General features: G+C 41.3%; 1 protein-coding gene across 12 annotated transcripts in view; it reads right to left on the bottom strand.

Moving 5' to 3' along the window:
- BAZ2B (bromodomain adjacent to zinc finger domain 2B) overlaps window positions 1-14,138 on the bottom strand; it is a 113,651-nt gene that overhangs the window by 25,203 nt on the left and 74,310 nt on the right. For 4 of the 12 annotated variants that reach the window (XM_071562472.1, XM_071562478.1, XM_071562474.1 and 1 more), the window contains 10 exons: window positions 11,287-11,347; window positions 10,690-10,798; window positions 10,321-10,422; window positions 5,395-5,605; window positions 3,571-3,663; window positions 3,394-3,455; window positions 1,832-1,897; window positions 1,034-1,099; window positions 365-409; window positions 92-118 (listed from right to left, as the gene is read on the bottom strand). In XM_071562472.1, the coding sequence (XP_071418573.1) occupies window positions 92-118; window positions 365-409; window positions 1,034-1,099; window positions 1,832-1,897; window positions 3,394-3,455; window positions 3,571-3,663; window positions 5,395-5,605; window positions 10,321-10,422; window positions 10,690-10,798; window positions 11,287-11,347 (842 nt within the window). The remainder of the gene's footprint in view (window positions 1-91; window positions 119-364; window positions 410-1,033; window positions 1,100-1,831; window positions 1,898-3,393; window positions 3,456-3,570; window positions 3,664-5,394; window positions 5,606-10,320; window positions 10,423-10,689; window positions 10,799-11,286; window positions 11,348-14,138) is intronic. The other 8 variants (XM_071562477.1, XM_071562479.1, XM_071562484.1 and 5 more) reach the window with 3 other exon arrangements.

The following is a 14,138-nucleotide window of genomic DNA, read 5'->3' as shown; positions in this document are numbered from 1 at the left end:
CCAGTGCTACATTTTATGCATTGCTATGACAACCATATCACAACCAAATCACAATGCGGTGTTAGATGTACAAAAATAAACATACCCATACCATATCTAGTCTATGCCTCTCCAACTCCTGGTAGAAAGAGTTGGCACAACATTATGAAACAGAAATCACAAAGTCATAAAACCACTTTATAATCCCCCAAAGACCCCAATACCAAAGCAAAGCAACAAATCATAAGGCGAAAGAAAATTTGCGCAGGAATCAAACCCAGAAGTTTAAAAAGGGCATACTTTGAAGATTCCACCCCCCATATGGCTTAAAGTAGGAGCTCACAATTGGCATTCTGTCTGTCTGGTCAACTGAACATATACTAACCTGATGCTTCAGGAGAACAGCTTGCTGCCTTCGCATCTCCTTCTCCTTAAACAAAAGGAAAAAGCATATTGAGAATATCTACCAAGATTTGCAGTTTTGCCCACTAAACCAGCACATCTGAGTTAACTTCTAACTTCCCTGCCCTCCATGACCTGAGCACAGACTACATGGCAGTGAGTCTGGTGAGCTGGGAGTTCCATGTGAGAACACACCAAGGACACCAAAGTAGCCATCCAAGTACACAAACACACTGTACTTCCCAGTATTTGTAGGAGTTCTGCAGCCTTGTACGCCTATAGCTCAGGAAGGACTGGGCTTGCTGAGAAACAACAGCTTTTTGATAGTGTACTTAAAAGAATATTGTGAATAATGTTACTGAATGGACATTCTGCTGTGCAAATCAGGTGCATGTAAGCAGAACTCAAGGGAAGTTTTTGGCACACAAAAAGGTACTGTCTCTATATATTCACCTGTGTGTATATCACACATATACAAACCCCTTTGCATATGCTTCATGCCTTTACATAACCATGTCTACACGTTACTGTATGTTGTCTATGCACAGTTTCCTTAGCCATGAATATTCTTCCAAATTTACTGCTTTTTATACATCAACACCCATTACATACAATGACACAGTTCTTGCTTTTGGAGCTCCTTCAAACTAACCTTTATTCGTTTTTCAGCCTCCAATAATTTGGCATTTGCTGCTTCTTCCTTCTTTTTCTTTTTTGCCTGTGCATGTAAAACAGGTCACAAAACAGCACCATCACAACTTGAGAACAATGTGACTAGAAATAAAGTTTATGAGCCTTTAAAAGTTAAACATCATCTCTTCTGGTGTACATTACAACTGATTTCTTCCCCAAAGCAGCTTTCATGATCAATCAATTCACAGCTCAGTTACTTCTTAAAAATTAAGCCAGAATTTCAAGTCCCACTCAAAATTGCCTCACCTGGCTATCATAAGAAAACAAGTACACACAGAAACAAATGGCAAAGAGATTACGACTAACTTTGCCATCAATGGAAACTTGAAAACTAGCAATCTGTCTTTGCCAGTACCTCAGCAAACCCATACAGTGTATCAGGATATTGCAGCACATATACAGACATCGTATCTTAAATCCACTGCACTTCCTGCAGAGTAGAGCATTACACTGTCAACATCCTATTACTGCAAACTTGTTCTCTAACAGTGGAGCAGCTCTTCTGCTCATGCTGGCATATAAAAGGCTTCTTGGAGAATAGTCAGGAGCCTAAGTGAATGTTTCCAAGATTTGGGTAACAGTTAATGTAGATTTTAAAAGAAAAATATTTTAAGACACGTGTTTGGATTGGCCATTGGAAATCCAAGTTGTCAGAGCTGTTGTATTTCATTACATTCCTAACTACACATGTGACTATTACAATATCACATTCTTTAAAATGGCAACACAAAAATTACATCTGAGCCAACATTTTTACCTCCAAAATTTGCTGAGCTCGAAGTTCTTTCTCCATTCTGATTTGCTGGATTCGCTTGATTTTTTCCTACAAGAGTAAGAAAGTTATTTCTTTTAAAAAAGTAAAAATATTGGGAACGCATTTATTTTTACATTTGAAAAATGACCAAGTTCATACACACATACTTTTTGTTATGAAGTCTCACACCCACTGTAGTCAATTGTTCCCATATAACAAGGTATGCTTAGAACTTTTGCCAGCATTAGAAGATGACTGGAATAACCCTGAAAGAACCTACACTCAGTTATGCATAGGGAGGTGTTCATGCTTAGGTTGTCATAGTTTTTTTTTTTTTTGAGAACCAGACTAATGACAATATAAACAAGCCAACAGCATTCAAATTCCAGCTGACACTATTTAGAAGTGAAGAAAGTGTCAGCTATGCCATGAAATACAGGATGTTTTGCAATGATCCCCGTGCCCAGCAAACAGGCAGCTCTGCCTCAGGTGCAGCAGCCTCAGTCCATCCCAGCCCCACAGCAGCACAGGGAACCGAGCTCGGAGAACCCCCAGGCACTGACACTGCCCAGGCAGCCTCTGGGTATGTGCTCAGTGTGGCACATTTCCTTGTCCCCAGACTTGTGTAGCATTCAGGGAACTGAGGAGAAGTGTGGATGCCTTACTGTGCAGCTGGGGGGACAGAGCTGTAAACACACTGTAACCAAAGAAGGAACTGGAATAGCAACCACGGGCAGTACAACACATTCCAGCATGTTCCATGGGGCTCGAAGAAAACGATCAAGCTACTTGTGCACTCCACAGATGGATGCTATGCAACCACATTCCAATTTGTTCTTTTTCAGGAATTAGTTCCTGAAATCTGAACAGTGTCTTACTATGTTGACTGAGAAATGTAATCATTGCTAACACTGGGATTACTTCCCTATTCCTGTGCTGGGTTTGTTAAATTAGCTCATATTAAAAATTTGTTAGCCCATTATTTGATATTTCATTATCTCACAAGAAATTGCCTGAGTGACACAGTGACTGGAAATGGACCATTATGAAGAGAAGCGCTGCAACACATCCAGCTGAACTTGCTGTAAAGTGTTAATAGCAAAGCCCAGGCCATGGAGAAGCCCTGCAGGCTGGGAGGCCTGAAATGCAGCTCAGTGCTCTTCTCTGGAACAGCACATGTTTTGCCAACACTGAGGGCAAAGCCTATCCTCATGGAACACACTGTTTAACTGAGAGCTGGTCTGAAACTCCAGGACATGGACTACTTAGCTTCTGGAGAACACATAGCCATATACATACTTTATCAAAAAACAACAAACCAAAACCAAGACCCTAAGAAAAGACAATCCAAAATATTTAACTGTAAAGGAGCAATCACAGAGGAGAAAGACACACAAACTTTCCTGATGCATACAACTCCAATACATGAGGTCTTGCAAGCTTCATGTAAATCTTACAGTTTGTAATCAGCATACTTAGTAATTTACTAAATATCTGAAACACACTTCATTCGGTAATTCAAAATACAATTTAAAGGGCTTCTTTAGGAATTGCATAAAGTTTACCTGCTGCTTCATTATCTTTATCTGCTCCTTTTGCTTCCGCTTTTCTTCAGCTGCCATAATCGCTAACAAACAAAAGCAAACAGTATCAGCAGGGTGTGACAAGAGGCAGGTAACGTTTCATTAATGACTTTCAAAATACTCTGCTAACAAGCACAAACCTTCACAAGTACCACTGACCTTGCTGTTTCTTTGCTTCTTTGGCAGCTCGTGCTTGTTCCTGCTTCTGAAGTTTCCTCAGCAGCTTGATCTGTGCTGCTTGCCTGGCTATTTCTGTCACAAAGAGAAAATACTAAGTTCATAAAAACAGTGCTGTCCAACAATAAAAAGTCCATGCTCCAGACATTTGCATGTTGTGAAGACAGAGCAAACAGCGGATTTCTTTTGCACACACTGATTTTTACAGAATTTCACTATCAACTATCTTTAGTGCCATCTCATGTGTCAGTAACTACATCAACAGTGTAAAAACATTGTGTAAACAGATACTTTCTACATAAAATACAGCAAACATGGATACTTTCTACGTAAAATAAAGTACTATTTTTGGAGGAAAAAATTATCCATTAAGTTACAGAATCAGACCAATAATGCTGCACTATTTAAAAACAATTTCTTTCTTTTTAAAGCAGAAACATTTGTCTCAAAAGTACTAAATCAATTTTATTCAGAAAGCATGGAACTACTGTTTTCCTTAGAAGTCTCCTCATTCAATTATCTCATTCTTTTTTAACAAGGCAGTGAGGGCATACTCACCTGGGTCACACCTCTCTTTCCTGTGGCTACCTAAATCCAGTCACTCTGATGCTAATTAATAACCCCCTGGGGCTCCCCTAAGTGACAGTATTGCTGAAATTTCAATTAACTGCTTATGGACACACTGATATAATCCAGTAGAAGAGAGGATTTTCTGGAAGTTGAACTCAGCTTGCTTTTCAAAGGACTGAGGTCTAGGACCTCTCTGAAAGCATTCCCCAAAATACTGTCAACTTCTTGTGCAATGACCAAGGCCCAGGCAAACACAGAGAAAACCCATGTATCGTGTACAGGTCAGATGATGCTGTGGATAGCAAGGGCAGTGTAAACAGGCAAATGACAGCAGGGGAACCCTCAAACTTCCACAGAGGAACACACAGAAGAAGCAGTTACACTTTAACTGAAGTGGAACCTGTACCTGAAAATGAGAGTTTGTATCATAGACAAGAACTTAAACTATGAACTATGGAAAGGCCAACTGATACAGAAGACCACTTAGTCTGAATTGGCACAATCCACGAGGTTGGAAGGGACCTTAGAGCTCACTTCTTCCTTTAAAATCTACACACTTTTACTGATCTTGGAAAGGTCTTCAATAAAAGCAGATATCAAAATTTCAATATCCAATGAAACACATCACTCTTCCTTAGGAGAAACACTAACTCTCTCTATACTGATATACTGATGTTGGTGAGCACAGTAACCCATCTCTCACCCTGTGCCTGCAGCCTCGCGTCGCCGCTGCCCATGAGCTCTGTATCTCTGTACTGATATACCCCATTGGTGAGCACAGTAACACACACACATCTCTCACCCTGAGCCTGCAGCCTCCTCAGCAGCCTCGTGTCACCACTGCCCACGAGCTCTGTATCTGCACATTACATACCCCATTGGTGAGCACAGTAACACACACACATCTCTCACCCTGTGCCTGCAGCCTCCTCAGCAGCCTCGTGTCACCACTGCCCACGAGCTCTGTATCTGCACATTACATACCCCATTGGTGAGCACAGTAACACACACATCTCTCACCCTGAGCCTGCAGCCTCCTCAGCAGCCTCGCATCGCCGCTGCCCATGAGCTCTGTATCTCTGTACTGATATACCCCATTGGTGAGCACAGTAACCCATCTCTCACCCTGAGCCTGCAGCCTCCTCAGCAGCCTCGCGTCGCCGCTGCCCACGAGCTCTGTATCTCTGTACTGATATACCCCATTGGTGAGCACAGTAACCCACACACATCTCTCACCCTGAGCCTGCAGCCTCCTCAGCAGCCTCGCGTCGCCGCTGCCCACGAGCTCCGCGCTGCCCACGTTGGGCGGTCGGCCCTTGCGCCGCCGCGCCCGCGCCTCGTCCCTGCCGTGGGGTCGCTCCGGGTTCGGGGGTCGCCCTCTGCGCCCCTCCATCGCTCTGAGCCGGGGAAGGACCTCCTCTTCCTTCAGGAGACACCACTGTACACCCTTTAATTGACACATTGCACAGACATGGATTAGGAATGCAGATTAAAAAGAGAGAAATAAATCTAAATCACTTGAGAACAGGAACAGCAGGAGATTTTTCCCCTCCCCAGTAAATTACAGACAAAGTATGTGAGAGCTGTGATGTACTGTTTGGGTAGGACAACGCTCTGAGGATGCACACAAGCTCTATATCTGGGAGGCTGTCACTTAGAACTTTGTAAATTGTACCACTATGAAAGATTTTGAATACTATTCAACGACATACAAAGTTATTACCTAGTAGGTATGCCATTACTGTTGTTATTTTTAATTATTTCTGATCAAATCAAATTGCTAAACCCTTTTTAAGAGGCACAACAGATTCCTGGTTTTTACACTCAAAACCAACTATTCTACTTTCACTGCTCAACATGAATAAAAGAATGTATCAAGCTGAGTTGCCATCTTCCAGCTGTTTACAGAAATTCTGACATACATAACAAGCAAATGCAGTAATGTATTTTCAAATACTGCTTTCAAGCGTTGTAGATCTCAACAACTGAGCTGAAAAAACAGATGCAGTTCAATCTTGAAATTTTAGTACATTGAGTTCTCCCCTTATCCACTGCAAAACAATTTCTGTGCCAACCTGAAGCAATCAAATGTTTGTAACTTGTGAGCCCCCATGTATCTGATCTGAAAGTTCAGATACAGATATATTCTGTAGCTAAACAAAGTATGCAGCAAGACTTTCAATCCTTTCTCTCACTGTTACTACCAGAGTGCTGTGTGGAATCACAGAAGCTACTGAAATACTTTGTTAATAAAAATACCCAAGTTAACCCTCACACAGAAATAGCTTTACTTTAATTTATTACTGAAGAGTAGAGATTATTGCCCCTACTGAGCAGAACAACACTGTCTGGCCAATCTGTTTGATTGAACATGAATATTTCAAAATTGTAACATCTTTTACCATTTTCCCAAGGTTTTAGAAATGCAGGGGGAAAAATGTAAGCTACATATCCTTTGGGACTTCTCCATAACTTGCCTTAAAAAGATTTGTAAAAGATTTTGAAAATGCCTGCTAAAGCAAGAAGGAAAGCTGGTAACTTATAAAACTCGTTAAATACCAGTTCAGAAAAAATACATATGAAATGCCTACATTTTCACATTTCTATGTGCATAAAGAGTAACATCAAATCTTCTGCACCACAACATAAATGATTTGTGCTTATTCTGGCGATTTGTCTTTTAATTATTTCTGCTCATTCTTCACAAAGGTTTAAGATAAATTCAGTAAAAGCAAAGGCAGTTTGCTAATGAAAGGTACCTTTTTTGAAGTCCTGAACAAGAGTACATGGCACACTTTGTTTGCAGACATTCCAAAGGGCTTTGTTATTCATTCTACTCTGAAAACGCCCTGCTCAGAACCATTAATGTGTACATCATCACACATCACCCCTAAGGACTTTTCAATCCAAAATATTTACCTCTACCACTTAACCAGGAGCTCTGTTACAATCTTTAAGAGTACTGCTCAGGTGTGACTCTCATTTCCCTGCCCAGTACTTGAATTACAATCACAGGTTCAGTCTAATGAGGTAGCTTCAGTACTGTACTTATAACCCACACCAACTTCCAACCTTGGAAATGTTATCCCCTGAAATACAGGTGCCAGGGAAGGGAAGCAAACCAGGAATCCTGGGGAAGGAGGAGCAGCCATAGTTCATGAAGTACCTTAGAACCTGCAATGGAGACTGCCCTTGCTCTGTACTTGGATTTTCTGTGGTTAATGACACTAATGACAATAAATATGCAGAAAAGGAAGGTAAGAGGTCTACAAGACCATCAGTGCCAGAGACCACGTATTATGTGTATTACATTTTCCTAATGCCACCTAAAAGAGAAACTAGAAGCCATCAAAGGAAGGTAGTAGAAGGTTCAATCAGCAAACAAAGCAGGTGTCTGAGGGAATGGGGAGAAGACTGTTCAATGTCCTGTCAAAGACACTGTGCACACCCAACTTCCCAGAAGCTGAAGAGAGGCCAAGACAAAAATTATCCAGAACAAAGCAATTAAAGGTTAAGCAAGTGGTGATTGACCATCTTTATTTTGTGTTCTTTTAACATCTCTTAAAATCTAACTCAAAATAACATTTCTATTAAAAAAATGTGCAATCTCATATTCTGTGGAGTTTCAATATTCCAAAATAAAAATATGGGGGTTGTGCCCAAACACAGAAGTAATCATGGGCCTCCACAAAATCTAAGCTTTGCTGCTCAAACATTAGAGAAAAAACAGGAAGAACACTGTGAAATGTTGTATTTTATTGTTGAAACTAATCAAAATAAGAACCTAATTCAATTTCTCACCTTCAAGTATCTACCATATACTGCAACACTGTGGTGCAATCAAGGTATTTGCCAAAAAGGCACCAGACAAGTACCCACAGAAGCAGAATCAAGCTCAGATCCTGCTAACCAAACTAATGAACAAAACCATAAGCACTTTACACGACAGAAAAATCCACATTAACTTCAGATTAGATTTGTGAGGAAGAGTGAACAACAAAGCTTTCTAAAATGAATCGCCGAACTCGGAATAGGACAAACCCTCCTATCCATATTGCACTCATGAGGACCTGTGTCCTCTCCATCACCCCAAGCACATTCACACTGACCTTTCTACATCACAGCACAGGCTGACGCTTCCAGGTCCTGTCACTGAATTTCCACATTTGCCACCACCACTTTACCAAACTTCAACTATTCTTCTAACCTTATCCTTTCATGGCCCACTTGTGCCAGATTGCTTCTCTGTGCAAGCATTCCATTGCTGTTTTGACTAACCCTCCACATCTGGTTGCTTGCACACCACGAGTAACAAACACAGGCAGTCTCAGGAGCAGGGAATCCTTGTGGGTTTGGGTTTCTACACATAATTCTTCAGTTTAGCCTTAAGATAATTTTCTTTGCATCTTATTCCATCCTAGAGCTCTCTGAAACTTACCCCATCCCTCTGGGGCTGCATGTCTCAAAAGGAGACAGAATTACAGAACAAAAAAACGAAGAATGACCACAGAAGTCTGTACAGAATACTCAAAACTATCACAGAGACAAAAATAAAATTTATAGAATTACCTCCAGACACCCATGAAGGTATGATTATTGCATATTATTTTGACGCTGCACAATTCAAAAAAGTTCAGTTCAAAGGGTGCAAATTCTTTTCATGAAGTATCAGTATCACTACTGTCTTACTGAGTGTGTATTATCAGCCTGAGTGTAGCTCCACTCTTTACATTATAAATTTCTCATTCACACATAAAATGTAAACTCATTTTAGCCCAGCTGACACAGCTGCCCTCAGTCTCTTCTTCTAAAAACAAAGCCTCTCCTTTGTCCACCCAAGTCTAAGTAGAACCTACCACAAACTCCACAGGTAGAAACTACAGAGTATGTGCACCAGGTTAACATTCACATTGCCAGCCTTGGCAGTAGAACTCTACTCCTCCCACTGCCTTCACTCTCAAGTTTTATAGAACCCAGGGAAAACTCTGTAAATAAACTCATGAACTAAAGGGAGAAGGAAGAGATAACTAGAGAAGGGGACAAGACTAATGAAGTACTACGGGTGACAGACACAAAAAAAGTTACAGGGTAAAAAGAGAGCAGATACCCTGACATACATCATGTTCACAGCACAAGGAATCGTTTCAGTCAAGCCATTCAGGCACATAATGAAGTTCACAACTACAGGAACTTGGAACTGTTGTTTTCTGAAGGCCAATCAGGAAGCACATTTAGCAATGTTTTCCCCTGTAAGCCAGGCATCAGGAAGCACCACCCAGGAGCAGCTGCTTACTGTGCACTTGGTCTGTCACACTTTCAAATGTATACCATGAAAACATGACGTATTTCTACATGGTATCACTGGGACAGAAGGCTCAACAAGAGCCTGAATTCAAGACTGCTGAGAGCTAGCAACATGTTTCAGAACACTTATCTTTTAAAGAAGCAAATAGATTCACTGACAAAGTCCAAAAACCCTGGTGCACATCCTGAAAAAATGGCAACATGGCCAAAATACAGTAACACAGCATGGCACAAACACAGTAACACAATTTCCCTAAAATCCTAGCCTTACTTACCCTTGTGTGGCTTCTCCACACACAGTCTAACAGTTCTGCCACTGTAAAGCATAACTGGGGTAGCCCTGCATTCCTTTCCATGAGTCCCGGGGTGCTTAGACAGTATTCCTGATACAGGACACACTAACATTTAAACATGCATTTTACACACATGCACAAACACACACATACATATACATACTATGCACATGAACACACGAGGAGAGTGGGATTTTAATGTAAACTACTATTGATATGAGGTTGTCTACAATAAAGGAAGAAATTTAAGTCAGGAACATCTGAACACTAAGACAAAATAAGTAGCTCAGAGTTTGGGTACCAGCCCAACCCAGGCTCAGAGCTGATCATTAAAGCAAGTGAATTCCTGCCCCCTCCAAACAAAGGCACTGAAGGGAACAGCTTTCAACACTGCCTGGGGCCCAGCTCTCAGCACCTCCATCTCACTACTCATAAGAAACACGCACAATTTTTAGAAATAATTAGCTAAAAACAGGCAATGTTTCAGATTGCAGCAAAATTACTTCACCTAAACTTAAGTTAATGCTCCTTGGATCAAAGACTTTACTTTTTAAAAAGTGGATACCTGCGGTCCATCTCTGGCTTCATAGAAGTCACCCACTCCTATTTTTGCACTGAAGCTGAAATTGTCCCTTGAGATATCCATTATTCCATTTCTGCTGAGATACTGAAAAAATCACATATGTTTCCACTTCAGCTTGTAAATAATTACAACCCAGCTTTGATGCACAGCTAACTTTTTGAGTGTAATGTTTTGCATATTCTGTCAAAGGGATACACATTTGTAAGAGTTCAAATCAGTAACAGACCAACATACACTAATGCCCCATATCACAGGAAATAAGCATCATTACTGGAGAGGAAAAAATGGCATTTTTTAATTGCAGGCATGCTTAGCAGCATTGGAACATAGAAGTTAAAACAATGAACACACCTTTACCACCTCAGGATACTGTCTCAGCTTCTTTCCACAAGGGGCAATATATGCTACTTCTCCTTGAAGGCGACCACCAAAGTTTCTTATTCGGGTTTCTCTTTGCCAGCTGGAGTAATACAACAATACATTTTTTGAAAAACAAGTAATTCATGTCAACTTCAGAATTTTATAAAAGAGGGAAATGTGACTGGAGTATCACAAATCAAACAAAACCAGAAAACTGTCCAAACTGACTATATATAGAGATAGATTTATTTATATCAAGCTACTTACATGTTACCAGATTTGAAATGGCTTTACTTTACTTCAGGGAATTACCTGGAGTCTGTGTTGGCTCAGATCTAGCCATCAGGATTAATTTCCAGTGGCAAAATTGCTAAGAGACAAGTCATGTTTGCAAAATAGCAAATCTAATGCACAAAAATTAACACACAAAATATGCTGACACAGTCACAGGGAATCAGAAATCTGCATTACTGAAGTCCTTTCCTTATTATTCAGCCTCAAAATTTTTAAACTGTCATTTCTTTATCAATGGACTTTTGATTTGTTATTATCTCCCCTCAAGGCAAGGCAAGTATATACACAACCTACCCATATTCAAGAGGAACACGCAGCTCCCTCTCATCTGCTACTCTTCGTCTTTTTGAAATACCTGAAACAGAATTTCTGATTAACACCCAACAGAACTTACAAAATGAAAACATTCCTAAAACAAACTTTCTATGTTTGTATCCCCAAAACAAAAGAGAAGTATTTTTTTAGTTCTAGCCATTATGCACCTCAATTACAAAAAACCCCAAAACAATGTAACTGTTCTCCTTTTTAAATACATTTTCCTCTAAGTTTCCTGTCACCTCTTGCTCTGGAATTGTAAACAGAAAAACCTATCTGTTCTATACTTAACAACTCACCTTGCTTAGTGCTTGCAGGTATTGCTAAAGTAATTCCTTGCACACCTCTTTTTTCAGTACAGAAGATGCAAATGAAAAAACTCTACTTTAAAGACCCATACATTCTAATAGGTTCAGTCTTCTTAGAGTACTGTGTATAGACTGCAGTCAACTGCCAAAAGCACAAAATTTTCAAGACTATTTCAGCTTTTCCAAGTTCAAACAGATGTTGTGTTTGGTGCTACTCAAGGGACTGAATCAATAATATCACAGATACCATTGCCAAATGTGGGGTTTCAGTGTGAGCCAAAGGCTGGTCCTTCTCTCAGGCCTCTCGGACAGCTCAGCTGTAGGACCTGAACTATGTACAGACCAACTTCTGGAAGATGCACTTCTCAAAAAGATAGTTTGGACCTGGAGTCAAGAATATGCTGCATCTCTGCCCTGGGAGTGAGTTCCCTTATCAAACTGAACTCCAGGCTCCTACAGCCAGGAGTGTCACACCCGGCCATGGCACAGCTGCTGCCAGGTGGGGCCAAGTCCTCTGGACTGGCACGGAGGGGCTGCCTGTGCCCGGGGCCGAGCTTTGGGCACAGGGCTGCACTCAGCCCCACCGACTGACTGCTCGGGTACTTGGAGTGGGCACAGGGAGGGAAAGAGGGGAGGGAGGGAAAGGGGAAAGGGAGGGAAAGAGGAAAGGGGGGGAAAAGGGGAAAGGGGGGGAAAGAGGGGAGGGAGGGAAAGAGGAAAGGGGGGGAAAGAGGGGAGGGAGGGAAAGGGGAAAGGGAGGGAAAGAGGAAAGGGAGGGAAAGAGGGGAGGGGGGGAAAGAGGAAAGGGGGGGAAAGAGGAAAGGGGGGGAAAGAGGAAAGGGGGAGAAAGAGGAAAGGGGGGGAAAGGGGGAAAGGGGGGGAAAGGGGGAAAGGGGGGGAAAGGGGGAAAGGGGGGGAAAGGGGGGGAAAGAGGGGAGGGAGGGAAAGAGGGGAGGGAGGGAAAGAGGGGAGGGAGGGAAAGAGGGGAGGGAGGGAAAGAGGGGAGGGAGGGAAAGAGGGGAGGGAGGGAAAGAGGGGAGGGAGGGAAAGAGGGGAGGGAGGGAAAGAGGGGAGGGAGGGAAAGAGGGGAGGGAGGGAAAGAGGGGAGGGAGGGAAAGAGGAGAGGGAGGGAAAGAGGAGAGGGAGGGAAAGAGGAGAGGGAGGGAAAGAGGAGAGGGAGGGAAAGAGGAGAGGGAGGGAAAGAGGAGAGGGAGGGAAAGAGGAGAGGGAGGGAAAGAGGAGAGGGAGGGAAAAGAGGAAAGGGAGGGAAAAGAGGAAAGGGAGGGAAAAGAGGAAAGGGAGGGAAAAGAGGAAAGGGAGGGAAAAGAGGAAAGGGAGGGAAAAGAGGAAAGGGAGGGAAAAGAGGAAAGGGAGGGAAAAGAGGAAAGGGAGGGAAAGAGGAAAGGGAGGGAAGAGGGAAAGAGGAAAGGGAAGAGGCTGCTCTTCCAAATACAAGTGACATGAAAACTGAGCTGTCAAGTGCAAAATGATACAGTAAAGAGATCACAAGACCTAAATCAGTGACTAACCAAGTCCAGGCAAAATGGACACAAAAATGTTTTTGTTGTATCATGGTGATTCTTATTAGGTCATTCTTAGGTGCAGTATTACTACATCTGAAACAAGGACACAGAACTAACTTATTCAACCTCCCACCTCTGTAAAGAGACAAAAATTTGCTATCAGTCTTTTCAAAGCATCATAAATTAACACAGATCCCCCTGGGAAAAAAAATTAACTTTGTAACGTAACCATTTGGACTACTCCTAATCCATGGGAAATCTTTTACAAACTATGATTAACAGGCCTGTTTCTGGGAAAAATACGAAGTAGATCACATTATACTGCTTCAAATCTAATGCTCTTGATGACATGGAATATAAAAAAATATAAAAACCTATTTATAAGGACATATCCCCATTTTAAAAATCTACTTATATGCATATTGATTAAACATCAAGTTTCTAATTCAAAGTAGTAAATATGTAATTTCATTATCATGCATGTTAACAAGCATGACTTTCAAAAATGCATTCTTTAATCACAGTAATTACTAAATCTTACAAATTAGTCACCAACAAAGGATTATAAACACTATGTAACATCATGCAAACACTATATGTACTTTTCATAAACCTTGTAAAAGTAAATACTTGCACATAATCCATAAATTCTACTGAGAATTTTGAATTAATAACAAATAAAGTTATATGGCAACAAAATACAGTTACAAAATTTATCAAGGAAGGGGCAAACCCGAAGATTCAGAATGCCACCTATCATGCCCATAAAATAGATATAAATAACTAGTTTAGAATAAAATGGTAAATAACAAAGACTAAGTAACGAAGACTTCTAAAGTAATAAATATTGACTCTGGCTATTTCATCCTACCTTCTCTCAAATAATTACGTGAGCTAGAACGTCCTGGTCTCAGTGTAATGTTCTGGTCTGGAGAACCTGCAATTCTGCTCATCTGCTACAAACACCTGTCAAACCATCTCAGAGTCAGCCCACGCTGAG

The sequence above is a fragment of the Pithys albifrons genome, chromosome 8, assembly GCF_047495875.1.
Source record: "Pithys albifrons albifrons isolate INPA30051 chromosome 8, PitAlb_v1, whole genome shotgun sequence".
In the NCBI taxonomy this organism is placed as follows: Eukaryota; Metazoa; Chordata; class Aves; order Passeriformes; family Thamnophilidae; genus Pithys; species Pithys albifrons.
Note: the sequence above shows the minus strand (reverse complement) of the source record. Positions and strands in the feature narration are given on the sequence as shown.